This window comes from Euprymna scolopes, chromosome 5, assembly GCF_053919585.1.
Source record: "Euprymna scolopes isolate OS-2025 chromosome 5, ASM5391958v1, whole genome shotgun sequence".
Classification (NCBI taxonomy): Eukaryota; Metazoa; Mollusca; class Cephalopoda; order Sepiida; family Sepiolidae; genus Euprymna; species Euprymna scolopes.
The window spans coordinates 60,772,516-60,789,991 of NC_136486.1; the positions used below are offsets into that span (position 1 = coordinate 60,772,516).

The 17,476-nt window shown below is 34.3% G+C and overlaps 1 protein-coding gene across 3 annotated transcripts in view; it reads left to right on the forward strand.

The window, feature by feature from the left end:
- LOC145276815 (uncharacterized) overlaps positions 1–4,459 on the forward strand; it is a 475,667-nt gene extending 471,208 nt beyond the window's left edge. For all 3 annotated transcript variants that reach the window (XM_080128147.1, XM_080128146.1, XM_080128148.1), the window contains one exon: positions 1,186–4,459. In XM_080128147.1, the coding sequence (XP_079984273.1) occupies positions 1,186–1,558 (373 nt within the window). In that variant the 3' untranslated portion in view covers positions 1,559–4,459. The remainder of the gene's footprint in view (positions 1–1,185) is intronic.
- The last annotated feature ends 13,017 nt before the right edge of the window (positions 4,460–17,476 follow it).

Sequence of the window (17,476 nt, forward strand, 5' to 3'; positions counted from 1 at the left end):
TGCTTTTGTTTTTGCTATAACTCTTTCAATATTATAAAAGGATATAAACCACTCTAGAATAAAGCTTAATAAAACAGTAAAATATTAAGTTTAATAATGAAAAATAATTCGAGAGGATTAACAAGTGATGCATGCATGGTCCCCTTTGAGTGCACAGTGAACTAAGCATAAAAAAATAACTAAGTCCAGCATTGCCCCCCCCCATTTATCCACAAAAGTCCCAAGGGGACGTGAAATCCTGGTGAAACCGAAAAGAAAATTACTCACACATGAGAGCATTCTATAACTTGTATTCGCCCATACTTGTAGTATTGCTGCTATATATAGTATCCTACGCTTTGCAAAGTTTCAAAACAAGTTTCAAATCCAAAGAAAAGCTTTCTTATTATGTCTCAGTAGTCGTGTGAAAAGCATATCTTATTTTTCTTTTATTAATATTATTAGAATTTTCTCCTTTTCTTTTCTTTGTACATATTTGTAAATTATTCCATGGATTTCGACCTTTTGGATTATTTTGAACCATCTTCTAATTATGTGATATCCTTGGATTTTATTTGTGCAAATGGAAAATCAGTTAACTTTCTTGGAGATATATTTTTGGATTTTACCGCCATTGGATTATTTACCTTTCACCAGACTATCCATTCACGTGTAATCACCATCTGTTTCACTTTTTGTTATCAAGTAAGACTTACTTGTAGTTTCATCAAATACTTTTGTATGCAAAATCCGATCCCGCATTTTACTTATTCCTACCCTCTGATGAGAAGGAAAGAATTTCTTCGAAACTCCCCGGATTAAGGACTATCCACTTATCAAGTGTTTCCTTTTCAGATTAAATATGTTTTTAACTTTTTTTCAAAGTGTTATTTAACATGTTTTATTAACTGTTTGCTCTTATATATATATATATATATATATATATATATATATATATATATATATATATGAATTTATTTATCGTGACAAAGTGATTATGTCGTATATAGTAATAGTATTATTTTAAACCCATTATATTTCTATTGTAATGATACAATTCTCAAATATTAGTAAAACTACTCGTACAGTTTCGAATTAGATCTAAAAATACCATATTTTTCGTAATAGATTTATCGAATCAATTGATTTTGCTATTCAATATATTTTCCCTTATTTTAATGGTCCCTCTGTCTGCTTATTTTGTAGGTATTCTGTTACACGGGATTTTGGAATGTCTATACCAACAAACTTTGATGAAAGACGCGTTGGGCTTACGTCCGTCGGGGATTTGAAACAAAACGTGACTCTCCAGAATGCTATAACACATAACATGAACTATGTTGCTGGCGGTTGCTTTCTTGGGCGTTTCGATGTCTTGCTTACATTCTGTAACGAGTACCTGGAATTTGTGAGAGACGCTATCAAACAGAAATGGGTTGGAGTTGAACAGCAAATGTTATATGCCATGTACAGCCGGGCAAAGAAACCCAAAACAAGTTTACAATTGTGTTATCCAGGTTGGTTCTGTATGGGCAAACTTGCTGTTAACGCGTGGGAGATTAAACAAAATAAACATTGATCATACATTAATATCACTAACACACACGCTTATATCAATACCAGGTAAGATAACCGGGAAGTTTATTTCAGTTTGTGTTTTGGGGTTTGTTTTACAATCCACAATGGTAGAGAGAAGTGGTAAAAACACACAGCAAAAAACAAATGTCTAACAGTTATATGTTATTAGAGGCAGGATATGTTACATCTCCACCTAGCTGATAAAGTTTTCAGTTATTTTTCCGTTTTAGATTTAGAGTCCCACTTAAAATTAGCCCGATTCCTCAAATCCTTGCCTAATCATTTTTTACATTATGAGACACACTTTAAAGTAGCCCGATTCATCAAATCCTTCTTCAATCATTTTTTAGATTAAAAGGTCCACTTAAACATAGCCAATTTAACGTAGACCGATCCTTAAAATCTTTCATCATTAATTATTTTTAGATTAAGAGGCTCACTTAAAATTAGACCGATCTCCCTAATATGTCTCCTAACGAATAACTGACGTCACTAGATAAAATGCAATTGGTTTTCCAACGAAAGAGAGAACAATAAGCAACAAATTTTGCCCACCACGTTCCCCGGACTTGTCATCATGTTATCTTTCTCTTTGCAAGACTTTAAAACAAAAAAAGTTTATGCAAATAATTGTCACAATCTACATTACAAAGGTTATCAGATGAATCACCAGAGTAGATCTACAGGCAGTGTCTGCAAACGCTGTTAAACGTGTCAAAAAGTACATAGATGTCAATAGGGAGCACTTTTCTTTCTTCTTTTTTACAAGGTGGTCACCACTTATCAAGGCCCGATAGCCACTCAGAGATAAGGCTTATTGCGTGTACAGTACGTTAGTGTTTAGATTTGATAAAGTGTCTTACTTAAGATGGCGGTGCATCAGGAATTTATGTTGGACTTGAAGACATCCAGTTGTAGTCAGGCAGGAAACAGACAGACGGAACAGAGTTCCACAGGCGTGCACGTCTAAGAAAGAAGCTTTTTCATGGAATCTATGTTTTGGTTTTGGCACAGATAAAGAGTGGGGAAAATTTTTGACATTGGTTTCAGCTAGACGGGTGCTCCTTATGAAAGATTGGCGAAGGGGACCAGAGATTGGAGCTAAGACGAGCACTTGCCATGGAAATAACGATAAAACAAAGACAGGCTCGCAATGTCTCTCCCGTGGGAGAGAGGTTGCGGGGCTGAGAAAAGAGAATCCCCTACTAAATCACGAATCCTATTTTGTACCCTGTCAAGGCAGGATATGCTATTTTAGCAGCTCCTGCCCCGATGTGGCAACAGTACTCCATCCTTGGAAATACTTGGCTTTTATATAGATAGAGAATTGCATCAGCTGTGAGATATCTTCTGGAGCGGTAGAAGGATCTTACCAATTTTCCAGCAACCTTGGCAATAGTCTTGATGTACATGTTCCATTTCAGGTCAGGAGTAAAGGTCAAGCACAGAAGCTTATCAAAGCATGGAGCTTCCCCTAGTCGAGAGCCATCCATTTCTATTGATGCTAGATGGGGATCCGAGCGTTGAGGATGTAAAGATAGGAGCTTGGTTTTAGATGCATTAAAAGTAACCAGCTACATCTTTCCCCACTGTACCACGCGCTCGAGATATATTACAAAACTTTTCTTCTTCTTTACTACCTTTGTATTGTGCTATTTTCAAGTGGGCCACACTGTATCAGCTCCTTTTGTTGGATCATCTAGATCACATGCGTTTCATATTCATTGCAAGGTTTCATTATCTATATAAAATCATAACTGGGTAATTAAAAGAAAACAAACAAAACTTAAGTTATATGGCTTTATGGTCACATTCAATGGTTCAAACTTATATGATTTGCGTACTTTTATAGAAATTCACACTTATAAATGGCTAACTATTTGTGTATATATTTATATTAAATAATTTTTCATCTAAAAAATATGTTCCCCGATAACGAGCAGTCAGTACTTTACATTGATAAAAGAATGACCCCCACGGCAATAAGATCTGTAGTCTGGTGTTTTACCAATACGCTTAACATAATATAAGTTCATACACGTGTACAGATTATATCGATTAAATGTTAAGTTGAATAATATCTTATATCATGGTAGTATTTATATTAGCAATAGCAGAAGCGTAAAACGTTGTGCCGTTGTAAATAAATCCACGTATCAAGTTTATACACTTCATTGTCCCAGAAGCCCAACAGAGAGGCCTACTGAGTTACAACTCTTGTGATTGAGGCTGATCAGGCCTATATATAAAGCCGTGATATAGCGAAGCAGTTTGTATGTGAATGGCCCTGTCTCCGGCTCTCTCTCCCCCTCTCTCTCTCTTTCTCTCTCTCTCTATCTATCTATCTATCTATCTCTCTCTCTCTATATATATATATATATATATATATACATATATATATATATATATATAATTATTACCCAAAATACAGTTTGGATCATTTAGCACACTGCTTTCAAGGACATTCCCTTCGGATTTTACCGTGCCATTTGGATGTAAACTTTTATATCTTTTTATTTAACTTCCCTTACTCTAAGACTTTTAATTATTCAAAAATATTTTTACTTAAGACTTTCCATGTTTCACTGACTTTAGCAAATAAGGTGTATACCATTATTACTATTTGCAAATATTTTCTCCTCTGAAGAGATGATAGACATCGAAACCGTATAGGATAAATAGTTGAAATATTTCTACTGTATTCTTTGTCTTACATAGAATAATAACATTCTTTGATATGAAACTGAAACATTTCACATCATAAATTTGTAGCTTCATGAAATGACTAAAATTGAATTTATTTGCTCTATCTTGTATATCGAGCAATTCTTATTTAGGTGGGATAGTACTTATAGAATATTACTGCCAGTAATATTCTGTAAATCTTATAATCACAGGTTTACATACCAGCTGATTGTTGGATAATCTTATTCTGAAGTATATATATATATATATATATATATATATATATATATATATATATATATATATATATATATATACTAGAAGAGGGACTTGACGTTGCCCGGGAATGAATGAGGATCAACGAATGTTTCACCCTCTCATATTTTATTGTCATCGAAATCGGTAAAATCGTTCATTTTTTATCCTCCCTGCAGTTTCATTGTCCGCAATATATTGTGATCTGCGTTGTACTGTAAAAAAATTGCTTTTGATTTTATAAAATCATTTTTATGTAAGAATTAAAAGGTAAATATTAAGTATCATGATTCAATTGTGCTCTAAACAAAAACATTGATTTCGAACGCGCCTTTGTCATATCACAGAACCTACTGTTGATTTAATATATCGGGCTTTCTGCTTGTGTGGTCATAAATTTCTAAAATGCACTTGTGATTTAAGGCTGTATAAGGGATTAACTTTGGTCAAAATCGCCTGTTCCATCGATTATCGAGACATATCAAATATATATAAGGCGTTAACTTTTTTTAATCAATACAAAACCCATTAAAAAGAGTGCCAGTTATATATAAGTACAAGGGATTAACTTTCGTCCAAATCGCCTGCTCCATCGATTATCGAGATATTTCGAATACATTCTAATACAAAACCTATACAAAACATATATTTGTGCGAATTTACAATAAAAAAATCGCCCCAAATGTTTATGAATCAATAGGGAAAGAACATACACAGACATACAAAGTTCCTTTTAGATAATAGTATATATGTATTTAGATAATAGTATATATATAGATATATATATACATACTCCCTCTCTCTCACCCCCACACGATACATATATACATACACACCCACTCGCTCTCTCTCATCCCCACCCCATATATATATATATATATATATATATATATATATATATATATATATATAACTAGTTCATTTACTCACATAAATTTAATATACGAACGTATAGATTTATGCGTAAACTTTAAGTATTTACTTCAAAAGTGCTCAATACGTAGGTAGAGCTAGTTAGTAATCTATAGAATATATATGGCGATTAAGCTACACTGAATATTCTGCGTTTCATCCACTATAGGATTCGTCAGGCTTATGCGCGCATTCTGTGGTTGCTTCTTGTTTTTATATATGTTGAGGATTTTTAGTTAGGCAATCAGCTTTCTAGTATCCACCGCGCCACTTCCTATCAGCCAATGGGCATGCATTTTTATCGAACAAAGGATCTGTTTTAGAACTAGGTTAGTGGTTTTAGGTAGACGTTTTCCTATTTTTTTATATATATAAATATACCTATGTGTACACACATACATGCACATATATATACATATATATATATGTGATCGTTTATGTATATTCATGTTTATTTAATTTATTTATTTGTTTGTTTTCTATTGTTATTGTTAGTTTTAAAGCTATTTTGTATCGCTATCCTAGAGTAAGTTTTATTTTGTGAACACAGTTGTTTGCTATTTCTCGTCTACAGTTTAATAGATTTTGGGGTTCTTTAAAGTACAGGATAACAAATTTTTCATGGGGGCATAATTTACATGGGTCGTCTAAATGTCTTCACGTGGTAGCTTGTCTCATTATTTTCCATTCGACTACCGGCGAATGTCCGCTTTCTTTGAGTTCCCAGTATTTATTCGCTAGTGTTGTTTTATATCAGCCTATATAGAGATGACGGACTAGCTATAACAAAAAATTCCAACAAAGTCAAGGGAGAAAACTTTAAGAAAATCATACACAAAGAAATGAAAAAATTAGGCCTAAAAGCGGACGTATCAGCAAACATAAAAATAACAAACTTCCTGGACGTCACGTTAAACTTAGATAAAAACACATATGAACCATACTTAAAAGATAACGCTACTCCAATTTACGTAAACCCTAAGTCCAACCACCCACCATCAATTATAAAACACATTCCTAACTCGATCATTTAACAGGTAAACCAATATCTACGAAACAACCCTAAAAATAGTGGATACAAAAATATCGATATCAAATATAAGCAACAAAACACCAACAACTATAATAAAATAAAAAAAACTGAAGAAAAAGAACTATAATTTGGTATACGCCCCCATACAATCAAATGTTAAAAACAAAACTTGGCAAGAAATTTCTAGATCTTATTGAAAAACACTTTCCCGCAACCAACCCCTTACACAAAATCTTCAATAAAAAATACCTTGAATTGATTTTTGTTTGCTTAAATTCATAGCGTCATTATAAATTTCTTGTGTCAAAACATGTGATAAATATTTATTAATTTTAACTTATGAATAAAAATAAAGCCTATAGATCACCTCCCACTCAAGTGCATTTTAAGGCCGTTAAATTAGATGATTTTTATTTCCATCAAAACCCGAATTCTGCTGCTCCATATTTAGCGATTTTAAACAAATAGGGATTGGAGGTACGTGGTCAGGGGAGGGGGAGAGACGAGTGGTGTCTGCTTATTTTTAGTCAATGTTCATATTACGTTACGTCACCCGTTTAGTGGTGCTTATAAAATAAAGGCAGAACGTACCTTTTTGTATCGTCTTCACAACTCTTGGCCGTGTCGGCTCATCTGGAACAAAAGCTCATGACAACAACACAAGTCTTCTTCTCTGGATAATTAGGATGTTATTTGTGTGACATTCCAATGTCGTGCCCCTTTTCTTTGCCTATCCTTAGAAGGCGGGTAAGAATTGCTCTATTGATTCATCTTACATCGTCTTTCACGTCACACTACAAGAATCTTCTGACGACTGTGTTTATCAGACTTGAACACTCGAACTCTAAACTCGAACTGGACACTAACTTTCTAAGCCCGTGCTCCCTCATTTTTATATTTAGGTGTGTGTGGGGGGGTGTAATTCTCGTTAACCGACTTCCGCCTAAAATACACTCATCGACCAGTCTCGTGATCACTTGCTTCATGGGTGTACGCATTGTCAAGGGAAGTCAATGACTTTCATCTATGTCTCCGGTTGATGCCTTTGTTGGTCCATTTGTTGATCTCTTTGCACTCAACTTGACACAAACACGTTGCGTTCAACTCAGTACCGCGTTATTGAAAATTAACATAAGTGTACTAGAATCGGGGAATATAATGCAATCATTCAACCTCTTATATATATATATATATATATATATATATATATATATATATATATATACACGTGTATACTAATAATACTACTAATTCATCTACTAATATATATAGCAATGACCAAGGACTCATTATCTGAAAGTACTTCTTTTAAACTCCTCGGGCTAACGTTCACAGGAAACATGAGTTGGGACAATTACATTGAGAGCATTGCCAAGACCGCTGCTAAGAAGGTAGACTCTCTCTACCGTGCTAGATAGCTACTAACGCCCGAAAGTATACTGTACTTTTATAAGGTCACCATTTTTCCATGTATGGAGTATTGCTGTCATATTCGGGCTGGTGCTCATAGACAATGTTCAAAAGAGAGTCGCTGACCTGATAAGTCTTTAACTGTCATCTAAGTTTCAGCCTCTGTCCCATGGACAAAATGTTGCTTCTCTCTGCCTGTTCTACAAGTATTTTAATGGTGAATGCTCCAACGAACTGCAAACACTTGCACCCCCTCGACATAAATACCCACGGCAAACCCGACAAGCATCTAAATCCCACCCCCACAGAGTAGAGATCCCTAAATGTAAGAGAGCTTTCTATTCAAGTAGTTTTTTCAATAAGAACTTCTAGACTTTGGAATTCCCTTCCGGGTCTCTGCTTCCCCAATTGTACTAAAATGCAGAAGTTCAAGTGTAACGTGAACAGATATCTTGCTTCCCAACTCCCTATATAGTACTCCTGTAGCTTAGGCCCTGAAAGTAGCCCCCTACATCAAAGTGGCAATGTGCCTTATTTGGAGTGAAAATGTAATAAAAAGGTATATATATATATATATATATATATATATATATATATATATATATATATATATATATATATATATATATATAAAGAAGCCAAATAGGATTAGAGATACTCTTTAAAAGTAAACTCATCGGGATAATGCAAAGCAATAAAATTTATCATTTTATAATTTATACCTTGGTTGATACGGTTTTGTACTTCTACGCTCTTTCTTATATATACTCACCTAACTCCGTCCACTATTTCAACTTCCACCTTTATATTCATATCCTCGATGATTATAAGAGAATCTGCCTTTACATCCTGTCGCCGCCTTCCTCTGTTGTTTCTCGATAATCAATGTACATATCTACGTATTGGCACACTTATTAAACATATATCCCACAACGTACCATGACACACGCTTTAACCATATTACCTAAAGCTTATCTCCACTATGTGATAACAAACATTTTCACCCAATATCACCTTAATTACTATGAGTTCCCCCCAACTATCTTCCCTCAGAATTTACAATGTTTTCTTCTCTTCCTCTCGCACCTCTTTATTTATCGCTAGACGTCACATCCTCAATATGACACTAACAATCATCTCTCCCCTTCTGATGAGAAGTCTCAAGCTTCGAAATACCTTGCTTTAAATGGCATTTTTATTCTACATCCCGAATTGATGTAATCTCCCTATTGAATCAACGAGCAAATTCATATGCATTAATATATATTTTTATTGTCTTTTCTAAAACGTTTGCCTTATATATATATATATATATATATATATATATATATATATATATATATATATATATATATACATATATATCGTCTGTTTGGTGTATGTATACATGTGTTATATCGATTTGAAGCTAAGAAGGTTGTGAATGTGTTATAATAGATGTTGTGTTGCAGTATGTTGTGAACTAATCATTCGTGATTATATGCTGCCGGAGTTGTTTCTGCTGTGATGTTTGTGTCTTGTATTTTGATTTTTCTTTTGATGTGACGCTTCCTCTGGCGGTTTTCTTTGTTAGAGTAAGGTGCGAGTTATTATATTTATGCGTGTTTCGTGTGTTCATTTGCGTTGTATCGCGAACGGGTTTTGGTCTTAGCGTCGCCATTATTATCATTGTCGCTGCTACTGCTGGTTTCTGGGTTTTCATCTAAATATGGAGGGATATGCGATATAACATATATATATATATATATATATATATATATATACTAGCATGGGTGCCCGGCGTTGCCCGGGTGTTTGGAGGTGTATGCTGAGCAAAAAAAAGGGGGTAATTTTTTAAACTTTGACCCCTATTATGACCCCTGAAAATTTATTTTTTTGGCCTCAAATCAAGTTATTAAGTTAGATCCATGTCCACAGAAGCTATATCTAAAATTTCAAGTGTGGAGACCCAAAATTGTCGGAGAAGTTTGGTAGAGTTCTCAAAGCTCAAATCGTTGAACCTTGACCCCTTAATCGCCAAATTTCTGGCTAAAAACGGATCACATAGATTTTTCCAAATCTCAGTACCCTGTATATCAAATTTCGAGTCTGTAGACTAAAAATTGACAGAGTTATTTCGTAGGGAAATGTACACAGACACACACACACTTTCACTTTTATAGATATATAGATTTAAAATTTGAGTCTGACAGAATGACAAAATTATATTGCAAACCGATATATTAAACAAACGAACTTCAAAGAGACAAATGAACACATAAGTAAAAAAAAATTTGTATTAGAAAACATTTCTTGATTATTCCACGTCTTTTTTTTTACAGACCTGACGACTGAGGTTCGCTCTTAATAAAAATTGTTTTTTATAGTCTTAATTTTGACTTCCCTTTTCATAAAAAAACTAAAAAAAAATCAAGAAAGAAAAGAAATTTAATTTTATTCTTTTTTCATTAATTTCTTTCTGTGCAAAGCAATTCTTTCAAACTTACTCTGTTTCCAAAATGTTTTTATTTTATTCCCCTCCCCCTTCATTCATTTTCCTCCGCATCCTGGCAAGTAGTAAAATAAACCATTTATAATATTTATTCATGGATTTATTTACTAATCATTTCTTTTGTATCGGTAAATGAATTCCATTTAAAAAAAAACTGTAAAAGTCACGTTAAAGGTGATTAAGTTGGAAAGTAAGTAAAAATTTACCCTTTTTACTTTTATACGATTTCTGATCCCTTTGAAAAAGGTGTGTGTGTGTGTGTGTTTTAAAAATGTTTTTTAACTGCTATAATCTCATTTATATATATATATATGTATATATATATATATATATATATATATATATATATATATATATATATATATATATATATAACAACGTGAGTATTCATATCGTGGGTTTGTATTACTGTACACATAGATTCGAAAAAATAGTCAAAAACAAATATATAAATAAATGTTATCAAAGGCAAGATAAGTTACTTTTCTACCTAACTGGATATATTTTTTGTGTTTTTATTCAATGTAATATATTTATTCAGCTCGAAAAACATACAGTGTTTACCGATGTGTTGGAAAATTCAAGATGGCGTCTCACACCCTCTTTAACACCGTAAGTTTGGGAAAGGGTGTTATAAATAAAAAAAACTATACAAAATACTATTAAAAACCCGCCGAATATATGTCAACCTATGTCACGGTAACATATATTGAGCGAGTTTTTAATAGTATTTTAACAGGGCACATCGTAAAAACTGACCCATTAATTTTCCTGAAGTAAAAACTATATAGTTTTTAAACTTTTAAAACTATACATTATAAAAAGAAAACTGTTCGAGTGATTTTTTTTTTACATGAGTGTCACCACTTATCAAGGCCCAGAGGCCACTCAAGGATAAGGGTTAATAGGTATACATTAGTCATTGTGATTTTAGCATAGTAAACAGTGGGAATTTTGTAACTTGGATTACTTGAAAAAGAAAACTGTTCGAATGATTGAAAATGAAAATAAAATAACAATGTAAATATATTGATAAGAAAAAAACAAAAACAAACGAAGTTTCCGTTTCAGGAACCCGAGTTTAATTTTATGTCGTAATCATTCAACTCGTTAGCGGTTTTATTCAGCGATTAGGGATAACCATACGACATATCTAATTACCAAAGCGATTTTTTTTTTATTAAAACTAAACCTGTTTAGTTTTAATGAACCAATTTTTTTAAAGCCAACACTTTAGTTATTTTGAGAGCGTGCAACTGCACCCGAAAAGATTGATTAGGAAACTCCAAATCCTTTTATGACGCGAAGAAAAAAAAAAAAAAAAAAAAAAGGCCTTTTATCGGCTTAAATGATAAACTAATGTTAAATATTAGTATTTAATATAATGAGATATCAATCTACACAATTTGCCATCGATTCTGAAATAAAATGAAATCCTGACATTGTGATCATTTTTGCAGGTGTTATGTGCCAAATATTGAAATAAGAATGTTTAAATTTAATTATTGTAATTTAAGTCTTTAATTTTAATGTCGATTTTATTTATAAAATATCTTTTTAGAAATCAATCTCAAAAACAATCTGAACAATAAATCTCTTTTGTTATGGCTAAGTTTTTGTCAAGGGTAGAAATTATAATAGATAAGTATTCATCCATGATGACATTTTACCGATTTCCTGGTTTACAGGTATTCTTGCTAAATTTCTTCGAAAGAATTGACATAAACAATACTTCAACTAAATACGTATATTTCATGCAATAATGACTTATGTTTCTTCTGACTTTTCCTAAACTAAACATAAAACATCGGTTAGGGTTAGTTTAACATTCTGTAAAAGTACCTTCCGTTTTTTTTTTTTGTACTTCTGCAGAGAAGGTAAAAAACCGATAAAAACTGGATATATTTTTCGTGTTTTTATTCAATTTAACATGTTTATTCAGCTCGAACAGCATACAGTGTTTACCGATGTGTTGGAAAATTCAAGATGGCGTCTCACACCCTCTTTAACACCGTAAGTTTGGGAAAAGGTGTTATAAATAAAAAAAACTATACAAAATACTATTAAAAACCCACCGAATATATGTCAACCTATGTCACGGTAACATATATTGAGCGAGTTTTTAACAGTATTTTAACCGGTTTTTTATTTATTACACCTTTTTCCAAACTTACCGTGTTAAAGAGAGAATCGGCCGCCATCTTGAATTTTCCAATACATCGGTAAACACTGTATGCTTTTCGAGCTGAATAAACATGTTAAATTGAATAAAAACACGAAAAATATATCCAGTTTGGTAGAAAAGTAACTTATCTTGCCTTTGATAACATTTATTTGTTATATATTTGTTTTTTGGCAACTTATTCGAATCTGTGTGTACAGTAATACAAACCCGAAATGAATTTAAGACAACGAGTGAAATGAGAAAATGAAGAAAATCACATTTGCTGTGTGTGTTTACTTTTTATGTAAGTCAGCGGGTTTGGTTGCCATAACAACGTGACGGTAGTGAACGTGTGTGTGTGCGTGTGTGCGCGTGTGCTTGCTCGTACTACTCCTAAGTTTGTAGGAGCATTTGATTTCGTGTAGTTTAGTTTCGTATATAAGTTTCGTATTTTTTAAATTTGTAATTAACAAGTTATTAAAAAATTAAACCCTTCCAAGATGGACAATAAATAAAGCCATAATATTTTATGGTAAAGGTAAGAGCGTAGAAACCATTGTTTTTTAGGAGATGTGATTATTGGATTAACCAATCAGAAATCGTCTGTGGCACACACATCTCTGTTTTTATAGATATATAGATAGATATATATATATATATATATATATATATATATATATATATATATATATATATACGATCAAAAGGTTCAATATGTGAATTAAATGATGGCTACATTATTTGGTGAATAAATAATGGCAACACTATTCCATTATTTGTTGTTTTGTTTTTGTATTTTTAATACAGCATATATATAATCCTTTTGTTCATTATTTTAATATTGTCATGGCAAGTGCTTAAATGAGCTTCAATATCTGATTTTACTTGTAAAACATTCACAACAAAAGATCGTATAGTGCTACCATTGTAAAGAATCTGCATTCTTTTCCTCCTTTTAGTTAAAACAACACTTTTCATGCATGGAACACAGGATGCTGCTTCTTAGCAGATTACCACATAGTAATTTTTCGCCAATAATTTACATTTTTTTTAATATTTCCATAATCCAATATTGCCTATGTACCTTCATCATTTCTACTCCTCTTAAGATCTTGTTCAACAAACAACCTTATTAACGCCTTAACTTCGTGTGGCGTTCGAGGTGTCACGCATTAGTTCAAATTGATGTAAAATATATCCATTATAAATACCTTGTCCTCTAAATCATTGTCAGAAATGTGCACACTAGTAACACAAAAAGAAGACGTAATATGTGTAGGTAATATACACTTCGATGCACTAATTTAATAAAAAAAACAAATCAAAGATATAAATATATTATGAAAAGAAAAATCGTTAATACTAAATTTATTTAAAGATGAAATAAAATACAGTGATTCAAAAGAAATATAAGCTGTTAAATAGTTATTAAATATTTACAGTCATATCTGCAATTTACGCATATTTGCAGCAAATAAACTATGCATGGACGTTTTTGTTGGTCCGCCGACAAAAAGAGCGTGGACCTGTAAATTCACTACTACTGCCCGTTCGTCCGTTCGTCTGTCCGCACTTTTCTCAATAGCCACGCCTTAGAATTTTTTGAAATTCTGCATGATAAAACGTAACCGAACAGATTTTCCGGGACAACTCCGGTTAACCCCCCCCCTCTGGGGTGAATTTCGGGTTAAAATGGCAGAAATTTACATGTTGTGCTTATTAAATAAAAGTTGATGACTTAGATTTTTATAAAGCTTTCTAAAAAGTTGTAACTAACTGATTTCTATATAATTTTGTTTGTCTATAATTCGCCATAACTCTTGCGTGTGCCCTAGGGGCTCATTTAGAGTTAATAAAAACACTCAATTTTTGGGACTATTTTACCATATTTGTCTAAAATTTTATGTGTATGTCTATTTAGCAGTTTGGCATGGTACTGAATTCAAGCATAAACATGTTAAAGCCTTGAGGACTTTTGGGGCTAAATGTACAGAACTCAAATTTACACATGTTAGAGCCTAAAACTGAACCATTTGTTCATTTAAACCAGCATTTTACGTCCCCTGGGAACTTTTTGAACTGAATGGAGGACAAATGCTGAACTTAGTCATTTTTTCATGCCTCGTTCAATGTGCACTCACGGGGGACTATGCATGCTTGACTTGTTTTACTTTTTCACCATAAACAAAGTTAACTGCTACTTGAACGTAAAGTACTAGAGCTTGGGATATCAAAAATGTTACTAGTGGAGTTAAAAAACCTGCCATGAAAATAACGGTAAAGCACGGACAGACTACGTCTCTTCTGTTGGAAAGAGGTTGCAGGGAAGAGAAAAGGGCATCCCCCACTAAGATACGAAGTCTATTTTGAACTCTGTCAAGACAGGATAAGGTGCTTCTAGCAGCACTTTCTCAGATGTGGATACAGTATTCCATCGTTGTCCGAACCTGACTTTTATATAGGTAGAGGATGGCATCAGGAGTGAGATATCTACTGGAGCGGTAGAAGGATCCAAACGTTTTTCCAGCGACTTTGGCCATGGAGTTGATACACGTGTTCCATTTCAGATCGGGAGTAATGTCAAGCCCAGAAGCTTGTCAAAACATGAAGCCTCCCCAAGACGAGATCCATTCATCTCGACTGATGGCAGCTGGGCAACAGAGGGTTGGTGATGTAAAGATAGAAGCTTGGTTTTAGATGCATTAAAAGTAACCAGCCACTTCTTTCCCCATTGTACCACGCGCTCAACATCAGAGGAGAGAGAGTCAGAGAGAACTTGGTCTTTTATGGTCTTCGAAGTGCTTACATAGATGGGAGTGTCGTCAGCATAAATGTATAAATGATCTAAGGACGTGGTCTGGAAGATCATTGATGTAGATCAGGAAGAGAGTTGGACCCAGGATCAACCCCTAAGGGACTCCAGCATTAATACTGAGAGTCTCTGATTTCTGCCCATCAACTACTACTCTTAAGAACCTATCAGAGAGAAATCATTTATTAGTTGAGACAACATTTCCAGCTATACCATGAAGTAGACCTTTATGCCATACCTCATCAAAGGCCTTTGATATGTGAAGAGCAATTGCCCTAGTCAGGAAGCCTTCGTCGAGGGATTCGCCAATCCTATTAGATATAACTGTAATCACGTCTGCTGTAGATCTAGCAGAACAGAAACCGTATTGCACATCGCTAAATAGATTATTTTAGCTGAGATGGTTGACTACATCCTTATTTAGCACAGATTCCAGCAGCTTACTCATGATGCATAGGAGACTTATTGGTATGTACTGAGAAGGAGATGAGCGATCACATGAGTTCTTAAATACACGGCATACAGATGAGATTTTCCAAGGTGAGTAGAAGCATTTCTCCTTAAGACAACGCTTAAATAATTTTGTAAGTATGGGTGATACTTCTGGTTGAAGCCTTTTGAGCACTAAAACTGGAATGCTATCAGGGCCAGTTGCTTTACTGGAATCAAGGTTTTTGATGAGCTTGGAAGCATCACGTACAGATATGAGTATGTCACATAACATGTTTTTTATATACAAGGGAATACTGGGGGTTGGTAACCTTGGTCATAAAGGGTAGAATTAGCTGCAATGTTCTTGGCAAAGAGTTTTGCTTTGTCTGATGCTGACGAGATTAACTCAGGTCCATTAATGATAGTTGGGATACAGGTCACGTTTCTGTTGAGGATTCTGTTTGTTTGCCAGAACTGATGGGAGCCAAGCAGCTGCTCAGCTACCTTCGATTTGACGAAATTCTTTACTTCTTTATTACTTATTTACAGTGGTTGCTGGCAGTCTTGAAGGCGGCTTTAGTCTCATTACATCTATTACGTTGGAAGCAAGGGAAAAAGTGATTTCTGTGAGCAATGGCAGCAGCACGTTCTGGAGAGAACCACGGCTGACTGTTATGTTTTTGCTGGAACTTTTTCGAGTGTATGAAACTGTCTATACCTACAGTTAACTATTCCGTCAGGACTGATACTATAGAGGATACATCCTTTTTAAACATGGTACGCAGATGTTGGTCTGATATAAACGTACGGAAGCTATCCCAGTCAGCTATAGAGTATCGATACACGATACGATGGAGAGGTATGTCTGAACACCTATTACAGTTTGTTTTTATCTTAACTGATTCAACAGAATGGTCGGAAGATCCCAATGAAGAATGAACGGAAGATTAGCACAGTTCAGGGCAAGCAAGTTGTGAGAAAGAGACTTTCATACTGACCGTCAGTGTCGGAAACGTGGGTAGGTTGTTGGACAATTTAGTGAGGCCATAAGCAAGGGAGAAATCGTGGCCGAACCTCCGCTCGTCATCGGTCTTGCTTGAATGGGTTAACCATTCCACGTTGTGAACATTGAAGTCACCACAGACGAGGATGTTACCTGAGCACTACTTAGACAGGACATGGTTAATCTTCTCAGTTATGCTATTAAAGATAGTAATTCCACTATTGTGGGGACGATAGAGTACAAATATAAACGCAGTAGTATGAGCAAGTGCAGCCCGAAAGCACATGTAAGGTAAATTAGGATCTTCTCTTGAGATGTCCCTACCATATGGAAAGCCGTCTTTAATCTAGGCACATACTCCATGCCCATGTCGACTTTGCGGGTCGGGTTTAAAGGGTAAATTAGAGTATCCTTTAATTACGAACTCATCTAGGGAAGAAGTCGGCCTAATGCCAGTTTCGCCTAGGAATAATACGCCTGGCTTCGTCTCCTGTAATAGAGTTTTAACCACTGGAAGGTTGGAACGTAGAACCCTGATGTTGAAGAAGGAAACATGGTAGTGGGGTCTGCGTTGGAAGTTGGAGATCTGGGTTTAATCGGGCATTTTTCGGGAAACCTTTCAGGGCAGAGAGGGGAAGTAAGAGAAAAAGGAATGCATTTTTTTTGTCGCACATGATAAGGTAAAGCCGTAACAATTACCCACTAATATGGCATCGAGAGGC